A 17,350-nucleotide genomic window follows, 5' to 3' on the forward strand; every position below is an offset into this window, starting at 1 on the left:
CAGGGGAAGTATCATCATTTAAATGCATATAAAAATTATAATACAGATATTTATACTATCCTTATCCTGGCCTTTCAGTTTCAGTATAAGTCCAGTAGTTTATATAGGAACATGTATGAATTATTAATCAGCTGGTCTAAAGTATTTTTTAATCTTACATTTTGGTTATTAATTTTATTTAATTAATAGTATACAATTAACCATCTCCCCCTAGCAGCATACTTTTTGCATACTTTAGGCTGAAAAGATGGATGACTCATTGTATATAATGCATTACTTACTGATATGATAGCTAGATAATAATATATAGACCAGTATGTCACTGACCTGTTTGCGATAGAATAGACTCAATTGCAAGCACATTTCTTCAATTGCATGACATTTAATGTAACTTTGTTTACTCTTTCTATATATGCAAATATGCATGTTTTAAATTTGCTACATGCTTGGACAGACTCCATCAATATCATACATGAAGTGATACAAGCAATCAACGAAATGATTGTTTTATTAGAAAGTTTAAGTTAAAATACATAATGGCACAGATCCCCAAACACATATAGACTCTTCCATAATTATAACCATTGGTTTCTTAACAGATATAATAATTGTATATAGACTATAATTATAATAGTACAGTTCGTATAACAATACATTATAGTTTGCAACTACTGTAAACATGCTTGCAACAGCACATGTAAAAAGTTATAATAGGTTATAAAGCTATATAGGCACATGCAGCAATAAACTCATGCATGCATGGTATACAATTACACACTTGTGCATGCAACACTGTTGCAATGTTGTGTTTAAGATATATATGTATATATAATATGAAGTTCACCATCGATCGATAACAATATAATATAGTAAAGATCCTTCAACAATTGCAGAATGCCGGCATGTATAATAATAATTGTAATGTATGATAAAATAATACTATATACACTTAAGTGATTACATTAAGGTTATAAGCATATGTACTATACACTGCATATTATATGGTTTTTCAGTGTGTGATATACCTGTACACAGTACATGTTGTTGAACTTGCAATCACTCTTATAAAACACACATAATATTATCTGCCCACACTGTTGTGCCAGTACATTACAGCATACAAATCTATTATATTTGAAACAGTACAACTACGGCATGTATTGGTTTAATTTGCATCATACATGTACACTGCATATGTACACACAGAACGCTTAAATATGCAACATTGTAACTGCTGTATTGCTGTTTGATGCAGTGCTGCAGTAAGGGTCCCTTTCTATGTCTCCTTAGAATGACCTGTTAGTTATATTTAATGGCATACTCAACTGCACTGTATATAAACTATAGCTTACCTATGTAACAAGCATTGATGGCCTGCATCACTGAACTGTTGAAATCCCATCATGTCACTTTAATCTATTAAATAAAATCATGTGGGTCACTAATGTCCACCACCATGAATAAATTGAATACAGACAAGCAGTTACTACATATGAACACAATACATGTACAGACATACTTGCACAGTACAGGACATCGTATATAACATTAATTTTGACTTACAAAATGGAAAAATCACACAGGATTTTAAAATTATGAGTTGTCTAAATTATATGTGCAGTCCGTTGGGATAACTATAGCTACTTTTCTCTGTACTGTAACTATGTTACAACAATGGTTACATAGTATCTAGTAATCATGCATTAAAACCAAACACCTACTGGGGGAATTGGAAGCAGTGGAAATGGAAACAGAAATCGTAAAAGGTCAAAATAATCTTCATTTACATGTATACACTAGGGTAAAACCCTTGCTTAGTCACCACCTCGTTACAAAGACCATTTCTGTACAAAGACCACCTCATTACAAAGACCATCTCTGTACAAAGACCACATTGTAATTAGGTCTCAAAGATGCCAAAGGCACACTTAATGACCTATAATGACCACCTCTTTACAAAAACCGAATGTAATAATGAATTTGTACATATATTCATCATGATCCCAACCCATAACTGTAGCCAGGTATACTCCAGGACCTATACTATAATGTGTAAAATATGTACGCGAAAATTAATGGTGTATCTCCTCTTTGTGACCCCATGGTAAGGTCAATATTATCCTCCATATTTTGGTCTGATCAGACCATCTGTACCATAAATCAGTTGGTTGGTTTGTAATGGACTCATAAAGTGTTGTTGTAAACTATAACTGCGTCAAAGAAACGGCAGTCTTAAAAGATGACCTGTATAGGTACCTATCATTTTCTAGGTGTGTTAGTGAACAAGTCATGCAATATATACATATTTGTAGCTTAGCTATGAAATCTTAAGAAGTGGTTTATGTAAAGAGGTGGTTATTGTAAGGAGGTAGTCACTGTAATGTTCTTGGATATAAGTGTGTCTTCGTCATCTTGTGACCTTGCACAGAGGTGGTTTTTGTAATGAGGTTTTTTTGGGAAGTGGCCACTAAATAAGAGTTTTACCCTAATATACATGTCACGAAGATTTGACTTTTTTCCATTTCCATTGCATACAGTATATTTTTCCCCCTGGGTGAAATGGCAACAAACAAGGACATGAAGCTAACTAGTAACCTGATTTCTAGTTAGCTAACTTTACAAAAAGTAAGTTGCATGGGATATAAGGAATTAGTTAATATTTCTACCCCTATACCAAGTTTTTACTCCAATATTTTTTCACAAAAGTTTCAGGTTATATGTATGCCAGCCAATTTCACTTGGTAAACAAATGGCATATATACTTGCTGATGACTGTCTTACGCATCCTAAAATGGAAATAAAGTCTATCTGCTTCAGTTTATAAGAAGTGCCTCCATGCAGATAATATCATATACATCAGACTAGGTACTCCAAAATATAGTATGTTTTAATTCTTGAGTATATACATTTCTCACAGAGTTTGGGATAGCAAGATAACTAGTCTATTGTGGCCGCATGTACAAAACTACTGTGGAGTTGTGGTCTAATTCCTATATGGTGCAACTGTAATCACACCAATTAACTACAACTCCCAACTCAGCATTTGCTTTTGATATTTGTAATGAAACTCAGTATTTGTCATGCAGATCTTACAACATGCAAATATAAAATTTTTGGATGCATATTACTGGACTAGAATACTGGGCTGGATTACTAGAATGGACTACTGGACTCACATTAAGTTGGCTGAAGTACCTTTTCAACTATTAAGCATCATTAGCGATATACATGTACACCACATTCTCAGTCTTGCATATTAGAGGCACATACAAACTGTAGTCTTGTCTATTCAACAGTATGAGTGCATAATTAAGAGTTTGAACTCACTAAATGTACGTAGTTTTTCACTAATATGTAGAGCCTTACCTGCATGCTTGTTAAATAGAGCGAGCGTGTGTGTGTGCACATGTGTGTGTGTGTGGGTGTGTGGGTGTGTGTGTGGGTGTGTGTGTGTGTGTGTGTGTGTGTGTGTGTGTGTGTGTGTGTGTGTGTGTGTGTGTGTGTGTGTGTGTGTGTGTGTGTGTGTGTGGTGAGTGTGTGTGTGTGGTGAGTGTGTGTGTGTGTGTGTGTGTATGTGTGTGTGTGTGTGTGTGTGTGTGTGGGTGGGTGCGTGCGTGCATGCGTGTGTGTGTGTGTGTGTAATACCAGGCCAAGTGGCTAGAGCATCAGCCTGGTAATTTAAGTTTCTATAAGTTCGATGTCTGGTTACACCAATTGATATTTTGGTGTTCCTTGAGCAAGAAATTTTACTCACATTACTCCAGTCTACTCAGCTGTTCAATGGGGACCTGGCAGCCTGGTGTCACTGAGGAAGCAAATGCCAACTGTCCATGTACCACGTACCATAAATTAGGAAAATTTCAACGTAGATAATTTTCATCTATTAAAATTTCAATGCTACATATTTTCGTTGCTTGCATAATTAACAAAAAATTTTTGACGGAATAATTAGCTATAGGTTAATATTTGTATGCACAAATTATACATATAATAGTTAAAAAATAATTTGTCATTTAATTTTCGTTGATACAGCCAGTGACAAAATTTTTTGACGATGAATTTTTCTTGATTTACGGTAGTGGGTGAAGGTCCATATGGGACTTAGGTGCCCATACCTTCATCTGCGAGACTTGATACAACCTTCTACAGGTTACTAGTCCTGTGAAAGTCTTTGAGATACTTGTACATAGTGTATTAAAACTTTGTGATGGGATATTTGGGCTTGACTGCACCTACCTATGTACCAGTATACCATCCATACCTGATAAATTTCTGAAAAATGTTCTTTGTTTTCTAGCTTGAAATTACATGATTTTCATGATACCAACATTTGTATACAGCTACAATATTGTGTTATTATACTGACTATTGGTATATGCAAACCTGGAGCTGTTGGAACCACAATTACAACAAAAGCAAGGTGAGAAATCCCCTCACCTTGTCTTGTCTACAAATTCACAAAAGGGGTACTGATATTAGCCACATCACCAACAGATGTTGTGTTATCAGGCCCACAATAATGTTGTGTTATCAGGCACACACTCACTGAAAGCAGACTTATTTTTGCTAACTAGAAAAAAATAAAAGTGTAGGAGCCACTACTTTACACGTGCAGAATCATAGCCATGGTTACCTATTTATGTTAACAATTTTGATTCATCCCATGGCTGCAGGGTATCATGTATGTTTTTACATTTGCTGTTGGTAGTATTTAAAAGCATTACAGCATGGTTGCTACTTATTGAATAACTTCTGTGCTGCTCACAATCATTGGCAGCACATAGTGACAGTGTTTAACATCATCAGCTACTGGCTGATAGAAGTACCATGTGTGACAGGTGTCATAAGTAGAGTAACAATTATTGTTCTTAGTATAATACTTCCTTACTAGCAACATAGTGTAGACAGTTATTTATACTGATTATACAACAAATGACTGAACGGCCATAGATAATAGAGCTGAACTTTAAATTGCTTCTAGCACAGCAGGACTCAAGAACACTTTTTGACACAGTATCACTGCTCTTTAAGGTGTTTGGGCACATCTTCTATGATAAGTTACAATGTTGTGTCAGTTATATTTAATTGGTCGGGTCATCTGACCACTACACGTACAGGCCTCCTTTTAGGTTCCCTGGTTGAGCTAGTTTAATATTATTATAGACAACATCATAGCTCATTTAGAGGTTTACTAAATCACTTAGTCACCTATACATGTCCACTTTAGTCACATGCATGCCCTCAAGCAATTTTGTACATGATAAACTAATACAATACAAAGACAAACTGCTAATCTAGTAGTCCTTCGGTAGCACCGTTGTACTACACTTGGGATGTTACTACCTCTAGTCTTTGAAGTTACTAAATTACTTTGTTCTCCCTTAGTCTTGGTGTCTAACTATTAATACTATTCTTTTCACCATGTACGTATTATTAGTAACAAACTGTGCACTCCAATGAAGATTTATTTTAAAGTTGTCCACTTGCATTGCAAATGCATCAACGGTCAAGGCTGTAAAATAGTGGGTCAATGATCAATGAAACACAGTTTTAGGCCCAAACTATACGTAACTGGAATCAAGTTTATGGAATTATACATAGCTCACAAGATGTAAGGATCTCCAAGAAGATGTTTCAAAGTTTAAGCATCACCAGACATTTCATTGTGATTACAAAGATGGTTTTCTCACAGTTGTTGGTAGCACGCACCAAGAAATTGTTGGTACAAAGGGAGGCATACAAAATTATAAAATAAACAGTGGTCAAGAAACAATTAAGCCACAGGTCAAACACAATAAGCACTGCAAGTCACAGGTCAATGATAAATTTCGGTTGGTCAATACTTTGACCGTGGTTGCAGATCTATATCTGCAGCACTTCCCTACATGACATCCCCTTGTGCATCTAGTATGCTAGAAATGTAGGTCACATCAATATAATATATACAATTCTATACAGATTACATGGCACAATGGACTGTTAACATGTAATTTGGAAGGTTATGGATATTAATTTACATGGTACAAGCTCTCTATGTCAAGCAAGGAATATGACTCCTATTCATTACCAGGGTCTATCACATGTATAGAAACTTTTGAAGGAAATTTCCACTTGTAGAAAATGTCAGATGTAGGGCTGGGACTGTAATACTCACAAAATTTCAATATATAATAAATTATCAACAATCGTTTCTGTGCTACAATACCACTTTAGAATCACCTCCCTGGACTCCTTAAATTGAATAACGTGCTACTATGTATACTTACTATGTTCTTGTACAAGTAATTTTATTTGTATATGTGACTGTATCCCTAGCCTGATGCAAAAACAAGGCACGTGGGCACAAACTACACACCATCACACAACAGGTCATATCTTATTACTGGAATAGAATAATATGTATAATATTAAGAGTGATGGAAGTACAAAAATGTAGGCCAATGTACGTGCCCACATGTCCTGTTTTCACACACATTACCATCTTCAAAAGGTATGTGCTACATATGGGGAATTATGTTTACTATTAATATCCACTCTGACCACACACTTTAGTCTATGCAACTTTGCAATCATACTGTAGATATAGTTGTTTTTTATTGTTTATTGATGTAACTACAGAATTACATGTAAACACAATGACTAATTTTGAAAGCGAAAATTTATTATTTCATTTGTATACAAAATAATAAGGTTTTAGTAGCTTGTACCTAATTCTGAATAGAAGGGTTTTAAGCTAGTAAGGTCTAAAAGTTTAGTACTAGAGAGCCCCGCATCCCCACAACCAATGCATGGGACATTTGGAGAAAATGCACCCTTCTCCTTCCCTTTGTGGAGGAGTCATATATCTTTATCTTTTAATTGATTCAGAATTGCTAAACTTTCTCAGGCCAAGATCAAGTGATCACTCAAGAAGTACACTGTATACATACCATGACCATTTATTACAAACTCACCTTAAATCAAAGTCAAATGAGCTGCTACACAGGCTTTCAGTAGTGGGTCCTTAGGTGGATAATGTATAACAAATAAATAAATAATACAAAAAATTTCCTGGAGCAGCATGTACCTGAGAATACACCTAAAATGCAAAAATCACCTGGAGTGGCAAGTTATTCTCAGATACTTGAGAATGCACCAGAAGCAACAAAACGCAGCGGCATGTTATTCTCAGGTACCTGAGGATGCACCAAAGCATTCCAAGAGTCTAAAATACAAAATTTCTGGTGAGCATGTCCCCAGGCCCAAATGCCATGTGTATACATGGTAAGCACATGGATCTTTACACTACTGCCCTCCACCACTCTCATAAGGCCTTCCTTTGCCCCCCCCCCCCCCCCCCCCCGACTAGATGAAGGCCTGCTATTGAAGATACTTGTTTGTGTACAAGGTACAGTTAATCTCATGTACAAATTTAAGAGTGTTGCAACTCACAGCTGAGTGACACTACAATGTGTTGTATAGTGTGATCTTCATCCTAGGTCGAAATCAATGGCAAAAAGAACTTTTGTAGTAGCTCACAGGACAACTATAAAGTCACATACAAAAATACAATGTGAATGTATAGAAATACAATGTGAATGTGAGTTTTATGAGAATTTAACTAATTAAGAGTTAAGCGTCCTTTTAATGTCAAGGCCCATTTTGTACTTTGACCAAGAATGAAGATCATAAGCATAGTACACAATACTTTGAAGTACAACCCCCTTGTATAGCTAACGGTCAGCAATTCCACAGTATCTTAAATACACAACCACATACAGATCGCAGCATTGTAACACCACAAGGAACTTACTGGTCATGGAGATAACGTTTATGCACTGACTAATCCTGGTGCACTGAGGATTGAATCAGTAGATAGACATAATGCACCTATCAATGCTTTGTACCACTGCTATAAACATGAGCAGAGGTGGGGGAACCAACCGCCAACCTTGCCCCAGGTAGTGGGACATTTAATCACAGGTGATATCTTGTTGAACTTTCTTTACTTTCAAACACTGAGATTTATCCTTGGATTTCTCACATTAAGCTCTATCTCTTTGTATGCAAAGCTCACGTGCTGTCTACTAGATCATGTACAAAAGCAAGCTGTTAAAAGATATGTTGAGTGATGCACTGTAGTTCCAAGCCGAGCATGAAGACTGAAGACCATGGGAATAGTAGGGGGTAGCAAGACCACCAGGTAGTGGAGATTAGAACTTTTAATGTTCAAATCTCCACTTATCCCCACCTCTGCCCGTGCTCATAGTAGTGGGGAAACATTGATAAGTGCATTATCTCCAAAATGAAAGCCTATTCAAGTCCTGACTCACCACTATTTAGTTATGCACAAACCTCAGAACTGAGGATGTCAAGTGCATCAAAATACTAGTCTGGCGTAGCCAGACCTTTTCTATCAAAATACAGGACACATCATGCACATGCATGGCCGGCAATCATTTCACTCACCAGGACTCAAGCAGGCAACTTGGTAGCTACCCATCCAGGAACGTATTTATTGAGTTATTCGTGTTGACATCAGTCTCACATACTTACAAGATCAGTAGCCCGTACCGAGAGCCCAAGCGAGAGCCAGTCACAGTCCGCTACTAGTATGCACGTTTCAGCATCCGCCGTATACTAAGTATACGAATAACCTCAACAATGAGTACAATGGGGCGCGCTACCAGTTGTCAGGTATTACCTGAATATAGCATACCTTTAAAGCCAGATAATTACCTGATGATAACGCGTGAACCGCCTGAAGAAGTGCTGTTGATTAACGCTGCAACAAAACCCAAAGGAGCTCACACAACGGAATCCTGTAATTTTATTGTTATACGGCTTCTTTAGTATACGGAGCTGCTGCCAATAGTGTAATGGCGAAGAGAACTTGGAAAATTTTAGAGGTACGTAGTTGACATCCAATGTTTTGTTCTGTTCAAACACTTGGCTCCCATGCATGTGTAGTGTGGATAGAACTCTACACACATTTACGTTGAATTATATGTCCATTTGTCACATTTTTCACCACTGACTGGATTGTAAAATGTGTTAAAAGCCATTCATGAATAACGTGATCTGGTCTTACATACATGCTTTGTGGACTAAACTTTTAAATGTTTTCCTACTGTGTCCACTGCATTTTCTATCTCTGTTAATGTTTAGACACTTGTAAATGCATCTGTGAAGTAATTTTTAATACTACTTTATTTTATTTATTTAGGTAAGACAGCATCAGCCAGTGAATGACTGCTTTTTCCCCCAGCTATGTCCTGGTACAATTTATACCTGGTTTAGCTGGGTGCTGTGAGTGGCTAGAGCAATGGGAGTGAAATTCTTGGTCAAAGAAACAACAGTAGTGGTGAGTCCCCCACATTTTGTAAGGTGTATTGTGTCACAATAATTTGTGAGCGACTAAGTGATAAAATGAACATGACATTTTGAATGTCTGTTTGCAGTAGGTGTATATCATATCAATGATATGGATTGGCTAACCAAGTGGTAATTTATATGCCTCCTTTTGCTACATAGCTACAGTGGAATGTTTCTATTGTGGACACTTTGGTACCCAGAATTTTGAGATAAAACTGTAGAGGAAAGACTGGCCTATTTTTCTATTGTGTCCTTAATTTGGAGAGTTTGTAAGAGTGGTTTTTAGGCAGCAACGTATATTTTGATAATCCATTTAGCTACCTATTTAGGTTGTATTATAATAAGTGTGTATATACATACAGCTGTATCAGGGTTGAAACTGGGTCACTACTACTGAACTGAATGACCCACTGATCTGAACTGACCCAGATCTTATCCGGTTTTAAACCAAGGTGTACGTTGAGAGCAATAGTTTGGGTGCTCCACTAGCTAGGGTAGGTAAGTTAATTCACGATTGGTTAGTGGTCACGTAAGTCTACAGATGATAAAACACAGGTAGGTGTGGCTTAGTGCATGCCTACAGACTTCAACAGACCTTTCTGAAAATGAGTGTGGCTCCAGGTATATCTACAGACATTCCCATGCATTCCCTATAAGTAGGCATAGTTAAGTATGAAACTGGACTGCAGCAAGGGTGGATTAGAGTATGACGCATAAATACAATTTATCAATGGATTAGTGAGTGTGGCTCCACGTAAGCATACAGGCAGCAACGGACATGGCCTTGTGCATACCAACACACCTTACTGAAAAATAGATGTGGCTCCACGTATGCGTACTACAGACGATAAAGCACAATCCCAATAAGTGGGCATGGCTGGCAAGTCAACACATACGTACACTTCCACAGTGTCAAGCCAATCAATCCGTATAAGTGGGTCAGACCTGATTCGCCCTGACAAAATATGACCTGACCCAGTTTCAACCCTGAAAATTATTGTGACCTGGAAATATTTTCTTAGTAACGGTCATGGCAATGGTTGCTAAGCGATTGTTGTCAGCTATCACCAATCCATATCATTTTATCAATTAATTGTGCTGTTATTTAAATTATTTCCATTTCCTTACAGTTGTACATGTCAGTAACAAACTGATCATGATACTTGAAGCTTGCAGATGTTATCGATGAATTATTATTGGTAAGCTGATACAATTACACTGACTTTGGTATATTGTGATTGTATGTATATTCTATGGGAAGAGACTAGCATACTCAATTACTGTATAAAGAACAATGTCTCATTTCACAACACTTGTACTGTCATTTATTACATTTTTATCGTGTATGTAAAATTGTCAGATTATATATATATCAAGACACACGGTAGTGTGTCGTGCGGCCCAAGAAGCCGGCGCGTAACACCCGTGAGTATATTGACAGGAAGAAAGAAAACGCAATTTTCGCACCTCCGTAGCTCTGTGCTTCCTTGATGAAGCAAGACGATTTTTGCTGTGGACATGCCCTCCAACTGCAGGACTCCACATTCCAAATTTGAGCGAAATAGCTTCGCGCGTTCCCGAGATATGCGACTTCAAAAATTGGCTCAGTTTCTTCGTTTTTTTTTTCTTCTTATTTTTCTTTTTCTTGTCGCACACTTACAAAAACTGCTATAAAACTCGAACGCCATATCCGATTGCCTTGAAATTTGGCACACAGAAGGGGGGTATAAAGGCGCATCGCGGTACCAACTTTGGCTGGAATACGATAAACAGGCAAAGAGTTATGAGCGATTATTCACGAAAAATAACACCAATATGTTGTCACGCCTACAGGGTAAACCGCGTATGGGAAGAAGCTGAAAATCGGTGGGTGAATAGGTTAACTATTGAACCTCAAACCTTTTGTGGTTTGAAAGAAGTCGAGCTAAAAACCAGGAAGATACAACGAAAAAACCAACAGTGTGTAACAATTACGCAATCGAGATCAGCTAATAAAAAAAAACCACTGCTTGCCACGCTTACCAGATAAACCTCTTGGGGTAATGCTTTGAAAATCGTTGTACAGATGGAGTAATCATCTTAGAAAGACTCATCAATGGTGTAGAAGAATCAGACTTAAAGCCACGGAGTTATAACACGAAATATCCAACTTGGTGCGGCAAGTGCGAGATCGAGATACTCTAATAGAGCAGTCACCCTGAAGAGAATTCAAGAGATCAACTAGAAATAAGAAACCTGTATAGAGATCAGCTACACACAAGTCACCCTGTAGAGAGATCAGCTAGAAGAAGTTACCTTGTAGGGAGTTCATGCAACTATGGAAAGAGATAGTTCAGCTAGAAAAATCACCTTGTAGAGTTCAGCTACAAAGAAACCACCATGTAGAGAGTTCAGCTACAAACAAATCGCCCTGTGGAGAGATCAATACAAGAAGTTACCTTGCAGAGAGTTCAACTACAAAGAAACCATCATGTAGAGAGTTCAGCTACAAACAAATCTCCCTGTAGAGAGATCAGCTAGAAGAAGTTACCTTGTAGAGAGTTCAGCTACAAAGAAACCATCATGTAGAGAGTTCAGCTACAAACAAATCTCCCTGTAGAGAGATCAGCTAGAAGGAGTTACCTTGTAGAGAGTTCAGCTTCAAACAAATCACCCTGTAGAAAGATCAGCTAGAAGAGGTCACCTTGTAGAGAGTTCAGTTACAAAAAAACCACCATATAGAGAGCTCAGCTACAAACTAGTGACTTGTAGAGACATCAGCTAGAAGAAGTTACCTGTAGAGAGTTCAGCTACAAAGAAACCATTCTTTAACCCTTACACGCGCACGCGAATTTACGAAATATTGCACTGAAATCGCAAGGGCCATTTAAGTGGCCCTCCATATTTGGCACAGAGGTGCGCGCGCTAGGATTACGTGATCGTGAAACGGTTTAGTGCAACGGAAAGCCACGTTTCTGGGCTTTAATTCGAGCTCAAGAACTTTGTGCTGTGATTAAAGATAAGCGAGATATGGATGAAAATACTGTTGTTGATCAACTTTTCTATAGCAACACCGACGATGACTGGAACAACTCGGACGAAGAGGACTCTTTTGTCCATGGAGAAGACTCTTTTGTCCTTGATAGGCTTACCAGGGAACAAGACGGTAAAATGGCGGACAGATGAATCGGTCCTATCACTTCGCCTGCCATTATAGATGGTTATGGCGATGTGGAAGAAAATGATCGTGAGGAAGAGTGCAGCAACGACGAAGAAGACATCGAGGAAGAAACAAACGATGATTATGAAGGTATAATGCTTTTCACATGTTTTATAACTTGAGTCCTGCTTCTTCTAATAGTTGATGTAAGATATTGTGAAGGTCATGATGAGTCAAGCCATCCTGGAACATCTGGGCTACATAGTGGAGTGAGTGATGGTGGGATGGGTAGCCTGGAAACTGAATACCCCTGTAGTGGTTCTCCTGTGGCCTACCATGGCTCTCCTGTTAGTTCTTCCCTGCGCTCTCGTTCTTCTCCACATGCCCCATTTTCACCTAGTGATAGAGGCAGGGACTACTCACCGTCTCCATCTGATCCTTTGTCTGGTAGAAATAGAGGGAGGGGTAGAAGTAGAGGGAGGGGTAGAGGTAGAGGAAGGGGTAGGGGAACTGTGTCTCCAATGGATCTTGTGCCTAGTCGAGGTAGGAGGAAAGGTACTGGTAGGGGTAGAGGTACCGGTAGGGGTAGGGATTTGGCTATCGATAATGCTTATACTCTAGAGTGCTGTTTCACACCTGTGAATGATCATAGACCATCAAAAGCTTTAGGGAGCAACTGGCTACTAAACTTTTATGTCAACATAGCTCACGCCAGCATGGAGGACGTCAATCACAGGCTCTTCCACCTCAGTCGCCTGCGAGGCTTGAGGAACGCCATTTCATAGAGAACCTTGGGACTGACGGTGACTTTGCAGTGTGTTCTGACTGGAAGACACATAGAAAAGGTACTAAGTATGGCTGCGTAAATTGTGGAATGGTTCATTTGTGCCTTGAAAATTGTTTTAAGATATACCACACCAAGGAAAACTATAAATAAATAAGGGGTGTATGCTATTTACTGTGTCTTAGACTTTTTACAGGTTCAGCCGATGTATATAGTTTAGATGTGTTGACAGTATTATCTGTTTAGTTATGTACAGAGCTGTTTGTAATTCAGGTTTTTCCACGATTGTGGTTTTTTCTCTGAAATCACTTGGATCGGTGGTTTCTAAATGAGGCAAACCCTTTACTGAGTAAAGATCCCAGCTCTTTAGTGTATATATTTCATGTACATTTTATGTTTGAAAAGTTTTTCAAATTCTAATGCTAATAATAATACTTTATGTTTGATGAACAGTGCATGATAAAATGGATTGCTGTTGGTATTTGATTGACCAGTCACCAGAATACGTCTTGGCAGCATGTTGAAACGCTACAGTGATTGTGTTGGAGTTCTTTGTTACATGCCTACAGGGTAAATATAATTATGAGAATACGACAATTTTTTTTCAATTCACAACTACCTGAGAGTTGTAGCTATGTCACTGGAATTTCACCACCTTGTATCAAGGGTACCACCCTTTCTAAACACCAAGTGTTGAGGCGAATGGACAGAGGAGCTGCCTACCATGATGATTATTTCCAAATGATGCGCGTATTGCTGTGGATAAATGGAGAAGTATTATTGATAAAAACATAATAATATTGGATAAACCCCAGGTTATCCACCGTCTGTGTACCAAGTTACAAGCTGATACATAAAGGATTTTCACAGATACAGTCGTGTAAAGACGTGCGGTTACTTCGCACAATTGTGTGAATACCACAAGTTTTTTTCTAAAATTCATAAATACCTGAGAGTTGCAGCTATGTCAATGGAATTTCACCACCTTGTATCAAGGGTACAACTCTTTCTCGACACCAAGTATTGAGGCGAATCGCCAACGGAGCCACCTACCATGACGGTTATTTCCAAGTTATGCGCATATTACTTCGGATAAATAGAGAAGCATTAATGATAAACAATTGATAGTCACGATGGGTAAACCCCAGGGTATCCACCAGCTGTGTACCAAGTTTCAAGTTGATACGTCGAGGATTTTCAGAGATACAGCCTTGTAAAGACGCGCGATTATTTTCGCGAAAGTAAGCATAAACTTTCGTGCGTTTTCGGTGTAATAAATAATAGGGCCATTATAATGGCCTTTGCGCGTTTAAGGGTTAAAGAGCTCAGCTGCAAACAAATCACCTGTAAAGAATTCAGCTACAAATAAATCACCCTGTAGAAAGATGAGCTAGAAAAAGTTACCTTGTAGAGAGTTCAGTTACAAAGAAACCACCATGTAGAGAATTCAGCTACAAACTAGTGACCCTGTAAAGACATCAGCTAGAAGAAGTTACCTTGAGAGAGTTCAGCTACAAAGAAACCATTATTTAAAGAGCTCAGCTGCAAACAAATCACCTATACAGAATTCAGCTACAAACAAATCACCATGTAGAGAGATCAGCTAGAAGAAGTTAACTTGTAGAGAGTTCAGCTACAAAGAAACCACCATGTAGAGAGTTCAGCTGCAAATCACCCAGTATAAAATTCTGCCACGAACAAATTGCCCTGTAGAAAGACCAGCTAGAAGAAGTTAACTTGTAGAGAGTTCAGCTACAAAGAAACCATTCTGTAAAGAGCTCAGCTGCAAACAAATCACCTGTACAGAATTCAGCTACAAACAAATCACCCTGTAGAGAGATCAGCTAGAAGAAATTACTTTGTAGAGAATTCAGCTACAAAGAAACCACCATGTAGAGAGTTCAGCTGCAAAGAAATCACCCTGTATAAAATTCTGCCACAAACAAATTGCCCTGTAGAAAGATCAGTTAGAAGAAGTTACCTTGTAGAGAGTTCAGCTACAAAGAAACCATTTTGTAAAGAGCTCAGCTGCAAACAAATCACCTGTACAGAATTCAGCTACGAACAAATCACCCTGTAGAGAGATCAGCTAGAAGAAGTTACCTTGTAGATAGTTCAGCTACAAAGAAACCATCATTTAGAAAGTTCAGCTTCAAACAAATCACCTGTAGAGAGTTCAGCTACAAACAAATCTCCCTGTAGAGAGATCAGCTAGAAGAAGTTACCTTGTAGAGAGTGAAGTTACAAACAAATAACCCTATCGAAAGATCAGCTAGAAGAAGTCACCTTGTAGAAAGTTCAGTTACAAAGAAACCACCATGTAGAGAGTTCAGCTACAAACTAGCCACCTTGTAGAGACATCAGCTAGAAAAGTTACCTTGTAGAGAGTTCAGCTACAAACAAATCTCCCTGTAGAGAGATCAGCTAGAAGAAGTTAACTTGTAGAGAGTTCAGCTACAAAGAAACCATCATTTAGAAAGTTCAGCTTCAAACAAATCAGCTGTAGAGAGTTCAGCTACAAACAAATCACCCTGTAGAGAGATCAGCTAGAAGAAGTTACCTTGTAGATAGTTCAGCTACAAACAAATCTCCCTGTAGAGAGATCAGCTAGAAGAAATTACCTTGTAGAGAGTTCAGCTACAAAGAAACCATCATGTGGAGAGTTCAGCTGCAAAGAAATCACTACTGCCCAAATTTCATGGCAATAGCTCTTTCCAATCTGAAGTTATCATTTGTCAAAGTTGGCAAATTGGATGTGTGTGGAAGGCCCCTTTTCGCAAATCCGGTCACATATATATTATATATATAATTTGTACATTTACTGATAAAATATTTAAAGTACATCTACTTCATCTTTTCTTCTTCCTGTAGTAAAGAAAAAAACATAGGTTAAAAAAGTCCCAAAGCTGGCCATAGGCCGGCTTTGGGGTATACAAATACAAAAAGAAATGAAATCTAATCCAAAACAGCCAAGCTGTAAAAAAAGTGTGCGGCCCTCAGAAAGGCTATGGTGAAAAAAGATGTGAAATCCAAGGTGGCGGCCAAGAAATGGCAGTGATGGTAGGTTAATGGTAAAAATTTTAATAACGACAATTCAGGTGAATTTTTGTGCCGCTTCACAAAATTTACCTGAATTGTCATTATTAAAATTTTTACCATTAACCTACCATCACAGCCATTTCTTGGCCGCCACCTTGGATTTCACATCTTTTTTCACCATAGCCTTTCTGAGGGCCGCACACTTTTTTTACAGCTTGGCTGTTTTGGATTAGATATATATATTATGAGGATTTTTAGCTCACTAAGGTTAACAGATGTGCGTATGTGTCTGTTTTCACTCTACTTTTTATCTAATAGTAGACAGAAACCTGAGTAACAACATAATCGTAACCGGCTGCATGCCAGACAGTTATTTGAGACTTAATGCAATCAGCCTATATGTGACCGAATTTGACAAAACAAGGCTTCCACACACATCCAATTTTCTGACTTTAACCAGCTGTAACTTGACTACTCAGCAAGTTATTGGCCTACAATTTTCACAAAGTCCTTCCATAGCATAGTACAATACCAAGTCAAAATTTGAGACTAATGGCATACTGCTACATTGAGTTATGGTACTTCAAAGTCATAAAAGTGGATGTGTGTGGAAACTTTGTTTTGTCAAATTTGGTCACATATATGCTTCATGTAATACACACTTAAGAATCAAGACACACGGTAGTGTGTCGTGCGGCCCAAGAAGCCGGCGTGCCACCCGTGAGTATATTAACAGGAAGAAAGAAAATGCAATTTTCACACTCATGTAGCTCTGTAATCCCTTACCCGATTGGAACCAGATTTGCTAGAGAGGTGCCGGCCAGTAAAGGGAGTCTACACACCAAATTTGAAGAAAATCGCTCCAGCCATTTCCGAGATACGAGCGAACAAAATTTCGTTTTGATTTCTTCGTTTTTTTCTTCTTCATTTCGCACACTTCGCAAAATCCGCCATAAAACACGAATGCGTGCTCGGATCGGGCTGAAATTTTGCACACTTAAAGGGCTCATTAAGGCGGATCTCTGTACCAACTT

General features: G+C 38.2%; 2 protein-coding genes and 2 long non-coding RNA genes across 5 annotated transcripts in view; 2 read left to right on the forward strand and 2 right to left on the reverse strand.

The window, feature by feature from the left end:
- Positions 1–1,043: 1,043 nt before the first annotated feature.
- On the reverse strand, positions 1,044–8,696 carry LOC136252398 (uncharacterized). 2 transcript variants are annotated; one of them, XR_010699541.1, is made up of 4 exons: positions 8,449–8,696; positions 6,954–7,002; positions 1,353–1,416; positions 1,044–1,296 (listed from the first exon to the last, which is right to left on the reverse strand). It is a non-coding gene; the product is annotated as an uncharacterized lncRNA (long non-coding RNA). The 2 variants fall into 2 exon arrangements; XR_010699540.1 differs by having other exon boundaries at positions 1,047–1,296; positions 8,536–8,686.
- A 70-nt stretch (positions 8,697–8,766) lies between these two features.
- Positions 8,767–17,350, forward strand: part of LOC136252397 (uncharacterized) — a 54,745-nt gene continuing 46,161 nt past the window's right edge. Inside the window, exons 1-3 of the mRNA XM_066044822.1 lie at positions 8,767–8,888; positions 9,206–9,343; positions 10,485–10,553. The gene's annotated coding sequence lies outside the window, so the exon portion shown is untranslated. The remainder of the gene's footprint in view (positions 8,889–9,205; positions 9,344–10,484; positions 10,554–17,350) is intronic.
- On the forward strand, positions 12,203–13,278 carry LOC136253899 (zinc finger CCCH domain-containing protein 4-like). The gene is made up of 3 exons (XM_066046558.1): positions 12,203–12,499; positions 12,551–12,643; positions 12,695–13,278. The coding sequence occupies exons 1-3, from the start codon at positions 12,364–12,366 to the stop codon at positions 13,276–13,278; spliced, it is 813 nt and encodes a 270-aa protein (XP_065902630.1). The 5' UTR covers positions 12,203–12,363.
- Positions 13,583–14,595, reverse strand: LOC136252396 (uncharacterized). Its single transcript, XR_010699539.1, has 3 exons — positions 14,227–14,595; positions 13,897–14,033; positions 13,583–13,840 (listed from the first exon to the last, which is right to left on the reverse strand). It is a non-coding gene; the product is annotated as an uncharacterized lncRNA (long non-coding RNA).

This window comes from Dysidea avara, chromosome 4 (genome assembly GCF_963678975.1).
Source record: "Dysidea avara chromosome 4, odDysAvar1.4, whole genome shotgun sequence".
Lineage (NCBI taxonomy): Eukaryota > Metazoa > Porifera > Demospongiae > Dictyoceratida > Dysideidae > Dysidea > Dysidea avara.